This window comes from Helobdella robusta (genome assembly GCF_000326865.2).
Source record: "Helobdella robusta unplaced genomic scaffold HELROscaffold_12, whole genome shotgun sequence".
In the NCBI taxonomy this organism is placed as follows: domain Eukaryota; kingdom Metazoa; phylum Annelida; class Clitellata; order Rhynchobdellida; family Glossiphoniidae; genus Helobdella; species Helobdella robusta.
This window is the reverse complement of record NW_008703664.1, coordinates 774,710-783,097: the sequence shown is the minus strand read 5'-3', so window position 1 is coordinate 783,097 and position 8,388 is coordinate 774,710. Positions and strand designations below refer to the sequence as shown.

The window sequence follows — 8,388 nt, the reverse complement described above, 5'->3', positions numbered from 1 at the left end:
ATGTGGATTAAATCAATTGTGTTGGATGGTTTCAAATCATATGCACAGAGGACCGAGATAAATGGTTTTGATCCATTGTTCAATGCTATAACTGGTCTCAACGGCAGTGGGAAATCAAACATATTGGATGGAATTTGCTTCTTATTGGGAATAACAAATCTAAGCAATGTTTGTATCTCTCCACATTGAATAATTTCTATTTTGTTTTAGGATTATAAATTTTTGTTTTGTGTTATATGCCTTTTGCTCTCTTTTATCCTATTTCATTGTACAAAAGAACCTGAAATGGCTAATTGTGAATGAATATGGATTAAGTTGATAAAAATGTTTGCAGCATGAGCTGAAGATGGCTCATTAGTGCTTGATAAGTCAATGGCTATTGATGATTAATAGATGGTTAATTTGAAAAAGAGATTTGTTGCTAAATAAATCAATTCTGATCAGTGCTGGCTGTTACTAGTGATTCATTTGATTCAATAATATAAAATGTTATGTATTAATGTTGATTTATAAATTTTTCAAGGTTCGTGCTGTGAATCTGAATGAGCTAGTTTATAAAAATGGACAGGGAGGCATAACTAAGGCCACGGTGAGCATAGTGTTTGATAACACTAATAAACCTCAATCACCATACGGATATAGACATTATGATGAAATAACTATAACAAGACAGGTTGCTTCCTTCTACTATTTCTAATTTTTCTTAATACTTGGTACAGATTTACTTAAATTTTTTTACATTCTAGATATCAATTGGCAATCGAAACAAGTATCTCATAAATGGACTTATTGCAAACAACAACAGAGTTCATGATCTGTTCAAGTTGGTAACATGTTTTAATTTATCAATAGTTATTGGTTGAAACATAGATAAATTTTTAATATAAGCTTAATACATTCAAAGAAGTATTATAATCGCTTGAATGGTAAAATTACGCTTCATAAATAATTATTGTTATTTTGTTATATTTGTTATCTTCGCTATTTGTCTTCGATTGTACTATATAAAATTTAAGGAACCGCAGATTTGCAAGTTGTATACTTATTAGCAAGCTGTCAACATAATCTATAAATAGAGTTGAAAAGATGGTAATGTGTCAACTTGATCTACTATTTCACTGTGTAGGTTGCTGTTCATTTGTTGTCAACAGTTGGAACATCAGATGCTTATTGACAAAACAGTTGTTTAGTTAATTAATTTTCTAGAAATTTTTTGGCAATATTTTTTAAAAAGTTAGTTGGGAAAACTGTTCTAAAGGTTCACAGGTTCTAAAGAAAACTGATAAAGTGGTGCACCCTACTATAAGACAGTTTGTGCAGTTAAAGATCTGTAGGTAATAAAATGTGGCTGCTGGAAGCACGTGCTTATTTGAGAGACTGGATGGATAGGATATAGTAATGAAAAATTGGAAAAAAAAAATAGTTTTTATCAAACTGACATATTCCTAATTTTCTTTACAATAAATTTTTTTATAATTTGAAGATGAAATATTTTCACCTTTCGCCTAACAATATTTAAATAAAAAAAATCTATAAACTCTAATCCTCTACATAAATTTTTCAGATCAGTACAGCTGAATGTTAACAATCCTCACTTCCTCATCATGCAAGGTAGGATCACAAAAGTTCTCAACATGAAGCCTGAGGAGGTGCGTTTTGTGTTGTTGTGCGTGCAGTTCTAGTATGTTATCAGATCTGCCCCATTTGCGTAGCATCATTTATTTTGAATTCATTCAAGTTATTTTTATTATTGTTCTTTTTAACATGTACCAGTTGTATAAAGTGTTTGCAAGTTTAGGTAGGTTCTGTTCTAGCATGTTTTCATGTCTGTAAACAAAATACAAATCAATCTAATTTTTAAAAAGCTGCTTGAAATAGCAATTACTCTGCTAAAGATTTTCGTTGATTACCAAATAGCAATATAAATAAACATAAAGAAAACTAGACCAGAATGCAAAAGTTGACCATAACAGAGAAAACATTAAATAATATAAAACATGGTGAAATAGAAAAAATGTTGGTAGAATTATTGGCAAAATGTTACAATATGTTGAAATGACAAAAAGTCATGCTGATGTTAAATATCATGGCATAATTTTAAAAACAGAATCATCCCCTTTTCAAATTGAGTTAAACCTCCAGACAGATCTTATGACAATTTATAGATGCATATTAAACAAGTGCTCAGCTAGAAGAAAAGATTTGGCTGAGGATTTGCTTTTGAAAATCTGTCATTTGATTTTTCAAATTCTTTATAATTAGTTATGGTGAACAAACAATATGCCACTGCAATGTGAACAGATTTTGTCAATGATAGAAGAAGCGACGGGCACCAAGTTGTATGACAACAAGAGGGACGAAGCCAGTAAGGTCATGGAGAAGAAGAACGTCCATCTTTTGGAAATTGATACCGTTAATATTAAACTCACTTGTTTAATTTATTATATATTTTTTTAAGATTTATTATTTTATTTCATTTATAAATATTCTACATATTGTACATCAAAACCCTTCAAAACACTAAATAATGCATAAGATTTTAAGAATATTATAATGCTAATTGTTAAGATATTTATTTTTAACAGAATTTAAATGAAGAAATAAATCCTAAAGTTCTGAAATTAAAGGAAGAGAAGGCATCATATCTGGAATATCAAAAAATTATTCGTCAATTGGAACATTTAAATAAATTCCACATAGCATACAAGTTTTTTGGGGCAGAGGCATGTTCAGATTTTGTTGTACTTTATTTAATTTTTGAAATAATTTATATTTTTATTAATATTTCAAAGGAACTTAGCAAAAAATCAGTGGAAGACCATTTGCAGCTCTTAAAGACTTTGAATGATTCGAAGAAGGAGGTTGCTTGCGGAGATGAAAGTTTGAAATTGTTGTCCACAGTTATAGCTTCTTTGGAAAAAAAGAGAGATGAGGTGATGTAATTTATTGATGAAATTTTTTCCATTACAGATATTTATTTATTATTGGCATGTATTTATCTGCGGTCCAAATGGGAAGGAATTCTAAATACATTGAACTTGCGTCCATGGCTTGTTTTGCACGTACCCACTTCAAAACGCACATACACACACATGTGTCGCATATTTCTCAAATGTTGAAAAGCTCCATCGAACATATTGGAGAAGTAGCTGTATATAATGAGGGGCGGCGTGATGGCCCAGTGGTTAAGGTCGCCTGGTGTTGTTTCGCATTTACCAGGTTCGAATATGACAAAATTATTCCCGCCTATAACATGCCTCGTGTGTAATGCGTCGTTTAGTATGTATTCCTCTGAACTTTGGAAGAGTGTAATTGACCTTTCACCTTTATAAATTGAAGAGATTGATTGTTAATTATGTAGGAAGCCGGCGGCTTGTTGAGTACGCTGCAAAAGGCTCATGAAGAGGCAAAAAATGCACTGACCATCAACAGCAGTCATCTCAATGCAAGTAAGAATCAACTCACGTCTGAAACCAACAAACTCGAAAAACTCAAACGACAGCAACATGCAGTAAGTTTTGTTTGTTCAGTTGTAGGTGTCTTGGCTTTGTAACAAAGTCAGCATAATTAAATACTCCTTTGCAAAAGCTCATACAGTAGATGATGTTGTACAAAATCTTTATATATATATATATGTATGTAAATTACATTCAATTTTTATTACTTATCTTTGATTATAACATTATTTAAATCCAATTCAATAATACTCCCCATCATTGCTGCTTGTTACAATTAGGTTAGAAGTATTTATCATTGAGCAGTATAGTCTGTAGCCCACTTCCTAACTTTTAGCAGTTTATGTTCGGTTGAAAAAATTTGTGACGTTTTTTTCTTTGCTGGTTTTTTAAAAAGGGGCTGTGCCATAGAAGCGATTGGATTGCATTCAATGTAATTATTGATCATATACTAAACAAAAGTTTCATCTTGGGTTTATTAGATTAACATGGTTAATTGTTGTCTGATTGATTATAGTGTTTTTATTGAGAAACTAATGGTAAATCATTATTTCAATATGGTGTAGATTATTGTAATGTGGAAATTTTGAAATATAAGTCATAGCTGTCGTAATTACTATTAAATAAAATTGTCCAATTTTTTTTACTAAATAGGATAAGACGAGTTTGAAGTTAAAAAAGGAAGCTGTCACAAAACTGGAGTTTGAATTAAATGTTCTAAAAGAGAAGAACGAGGCATTAAAGAATTCACATAAGAGCGCCATTGACCACCTGAAAGCTGTTAAAGTGGGATTGGCAGGTGTTGACAATGGTAAAGATGCCACTGTCAACGAACAGCTAAGAAGTTTGCTTTTGAAATCTCTTATCTTGTTTTGGTCATTTAGATTTAAAATCTCATCAAATCGGCCATTGTGCACACAAACAGGTTGCAAGGTTAACATCAGTAACATAGAAACAATGTTAGAAGAGACAAAGATAAGGTTTGTTTTAATTTTATATAACTTTTTATTTATTCTTGCTTTTAATATGTACAGAGAAAATAGAAATTAAATTAATTGCTGTGTGACTAAAGTTTATTTTATTGAAAAGCTAATGGTAAATATTTATACACATGTATATGCATACAAACATACACTAACATATTTTTTATGTCCCTTGTTTCTGTGGGAATAGCTCTAGGCTGGGTAGCAACTGCCTGATAGACTTGTTTATTCTTCAATATAAAATTCGATTGATTTCAACTTTTTTATTTTTATATAAAAGTAAATAATTTAAAAATTATTTCACATTGCGTCACTTGCTAAATTTTTTTTGTCTCAAATCCATCTGCTGGTCTAAAATTTGTTAATTTTTTTGTTTACGCACAATAAACTCTTCTTACTTTCTATTGTTGTTTTCATTTGAGTTGATTTATAAAGTGCATTTCATAATGAAGCACTGATTTTACCCACTATTCATCATGTTGAATCACTATTGTGAGGTTAAACTTCCATTGAAAATCACTTAGATTGAAGCACAGCAAAGATGAGCTGGCAAAACGATCGACTGCCGTAAGACAGAACCAATTAGCCTACACAGCTGACGAAGCTGCTCTCAATAAATTGAAGACAATTGTAGCAGGATTAGAGGTTGGTTGGTTGGTCTTTCTAATTTTAGATTTTTTTTGGATTTGTTTTTTTCGTTTGTCTCAACTTTGTCAACTGTTTGTTTGCCATCTTGATCTGCATTTCTGTTTTCAGTCCATATTTGTGCTTGATCAAGTTTTATCACTCTAATTCTTGTTCTTCTTTACAAATCATAAGGTTGGGGTTGGATGTTTTTGTAGGAGATGAAACATCTAAAGCAGTTAGAAGCTGAATTTGTTTCATCTTGTTTTAAAATGAAATGTTGAAAATCGGTTTTGTTCATGTTCTAAATCTGCTTCTATTCAAGAAAGCTATGGAGTCAATCTATAGTATTGGTATTTTGTACCGCCAAACATGCTTTGTGACCAACTTCATTTTCAAAAAGTTAAAGGTCGTCCGTGTAATATCATGAGAAGGATATCTGATCCAATATATGACATGCTAATATACCAAAAATATATCGCTTTGTTAACTGTTTTACAATGGTTATTATAGTAGCTTTTATATAGCTTGTGTTTTTCAAAATGTTGCAATATAAAAATTGAAAATTTGGAATTAAGGGTTGGACCTAACTCTAGCATTGTAGATTAAAATATGAGTTATTTGTGTATTTATTCATCCATTATATAATGATCAACAAATTGATTACAGGTTGAGTTGAAAAAATTGAATTATGAAGATGGTTTAGAGGAAAAGTTGGGAGCAGAACATAGAAGACTTGAAATGGAAGTGATGCGAATCAGTGAACGGATTAACAGCCTTGAAGCAAGGTATTTGTAAACTCGTAGTCACAGATTTATTTCTCCATAAGTCTTTCTTTACATTTTTTGTTTTTATTGATAACAGATTTCATCAGCTGTCGTTTGATTATCACGATCCGGAATCAAATTTCAATAGAACTTCGGTGAAGGGTCCGGTGGCAATGTTGATGAATGTGAAGGATCAAAAATATGCGACTGCTCTTGAAGTTGTGGCTGGTGGAAAGGTCTTATAATAAAATTCTATATCATTTGTCACCTGATAATAATAGTTTATGAGTTTTTAAAAGTTAAAAATTTTTCATCTTCACATTGTGTTGCTAAACATAAGCTTATTTAATAATTTTAAATTTGGTAAAATATTCATTATCTTCAATGTCTTTGAAGTGTAAATTTCTACTTTAATCATGGCAAAACTCGTGTTTTTAGTTAATACATTTCTCAGATACTTGTCCATTGTAAAGCTTTTTATGATTTAAAATTTTGTAACTGCCAAATTTTTTTATTGCCTTTGTTACTGGACTATAACGTTCATATTCCTGTCGTTGTTTTGTTGTTATACTCAATCTCTTATTTCTATCCTTTATTTCTATCGGTGTTGCAAAAATTGTCAACTAAGATTTATTTAATTCTGTTTAGTTTTATTTGAATGCATTTCAAATCCGAACACGTGATGAATATTTTTTGTGTTTATATCGCTCTGGACACTTTCTTCTACCAAGCATGCCATTACTATTGTTGGCTGGCTTAGCATAAATTAATGTATAGAATTGTTGAGGTTATTGATGAAAATATCTATGTAGTTAATTATCTAATAATACCATGAATAATGTTGTTGTTATTTTTTTGCAATACCCGACAGTTGTATCATATAGTTGTTGACACAGAACAGACCAGCAAGAAGTTACTGGACAAAGGACAGTTGAAAAGAAGAGTCACCTTCATTCCTCTTAACAAAATTGCTGGTTCTAAAATATCCGCTGACGTTCTTAGGAGGGCCGAATGTCTGGTACATGTTTCATTTTATGAACTGTAATTCTTTCCTTTATTCAAGGTCAGTATTTATTAGTTGAAGCATGATGAACAGTCTGTAGGTAGGAAACAAAAGTCAAATGAGAACAAATGTGTATGATGTGAGAAATTATATGTAGGCGAACCAAGTTTTAAATGAATACATGACCATGTTCAAATGTATCGAGGAGATGAATTCATTATGCAACTCGCATCTTTGCAGTAAGTTTGAGAAATGAACTCACAAAGCATCTTGTAAAATAAATGTTAGCCTATCAAAAATTGATGAACAAACTACTGAAAAAACTGGAAGATGTTGGGTCAGGTAGTGCATGGTGTCGGTACTTTTTGCCATCTGGTGGTCGCGTTGCATGGGGTCGGGGAATGGTTGAGCAGCTACGTTAGAAACTCATTGAATTGACAGGCCATGAAGACAGAGGCTCCATACCTTTAAAGAAGGAAATAGTGGAGAGCCATTAAGGTATTAAGGTAAGATTCCAGTTACAGTCTGATACTGGCTATTATAAGAAAAATTAGAAACAAGCTTAATTTGAACGCTAAGAAAGGTGGTATAAAAAAGGAACTAACACATTTTGGGGAAGTAGTAAATTTAAGGTCATTACATTGATTGGCTTGGTTTATAAACTGTTCTGAACTATTTATTGTTGATATTCATACTGTTGATTTGTTTCATAGGTTGGAAAAGAGAATGTAAGAACTGCCCTTTCACTGGTGGAATATGAAAATGAACTGGAAGCAGCTATGGCGTATGTTTTTGGAACAAGTTTTATCTGCACCGACATGGAGTCAGCCAAAAGAGTGACCTTCGATGAAGATATCATGATGAGGTCAGTCACACTGGCTGGCGACTCTTTCGATCCTGCTGGTATTGCATCAGGAGGTAAGATTTTTATTTCATTGTTTTTATTGTTGCTGATAAACATTTGCTAGAACATTAATATTTAGAAATTAGAAGTATTAGCCTTAAGTTTTGGTATATTTCTAATTACATGACGACGTCATTCAAATTGGTGTCACTGTGACGATCTGTGTTGGTAAAAAAAATTGATAAAATTGTTCTAACAGGCTCAAGACAGCAATCAGAATGTATTTTATTGAAAATTAATGAATTGAAGGAGTGCAAGTTACTACACAGCACAGCTTCTTCGAATCTCTCAAAAACAAACAAAATGCTTGCTGAAGCACAAAATGTCTCTTCAAGGTTGCATAATATTACTATTATATTCTGGTTATTTTGGGTGGCGATTGTGAGATATATACTGTAATATATACAAGCACTTCTCTTTCTGAGTAGGTGCAAGTGCCTAGGTTGCAAGTTGCAAGTATTATTTTTTTTTCATCTAGAATCGTGAAAAGTAACAATAAAAACCTTAATAACGCTAAAAGTTCTGTAGAAATTTTTCAAAGGTGTGTAAATGTATGTATGTGTGGGTGTGTTTGTGGTGTATGTAGATATTGTCATTTTCGCTCTTTGTAATTCCCCAGCCAATTTACTTCAACGTCAATTCGTCCTGGCTC

The 8,388-nt window shown here is 31.8% G+C and overlaps 1 protein-coding gene across 1 annotated transcript in view; it reads left to right on the top strand.

Annotated features, from left to right (window-relative positions):
• HELRODRAFT_156367 (hypothetical protein) overlaps positions 1-8,388 on the top strand; it is a gene marked incomplete at both ends in the record, with an annotated part of 14,577 nt that continues 6,189 nt past the window's right edge. Inside the window, 15 exons of the mRNA XM_009013476.1 lie at positions 1-168; positions 524-673; positions 747-823; positions 1,565-1,649; positions 2,302-2,412; positions 2,586-2,741; positions 2,793-2,933; positions 3,362-3,511; positions 4,110-4,299; positions 4,381-4,435; position 5,641; positions 5,732-5,850; positions 5,927-6,065; positions 6,701-6,847; positions 7,546-7,750. Coding sequence (XP_009011724.1) covers positions 1-168; positions 524-673; positions 747-823; positions 1,565-1,649; positions 2,302-2,412; positions 2,586-2,741; positions 2,793-2,933; positions 3,362-3,511; positions 4,110-4,299; positions 4,381-4,435; position 5,641; positions 5,732-5,850; positions 5,927-6,065; positions 6,701-6,847; positions 7,546-7,750 — 1,894 coding nt within the window. The remainder of the gene's footprint in view (positions 169-523; positions 674-746; positions 824-1,564; positions 1,650-2,301; positions 2,413-2,585; positions 2,742-2,792; positions 2,934-3,361; positions 3,512-4,109; positions 4,300-4,380; positions 4,436-5,640; positions 5,642-5,731; positions 5,851-5,926; positions 6,066-6,700; positions 6,848-7,545; positions 7,751-8,388) is intronic.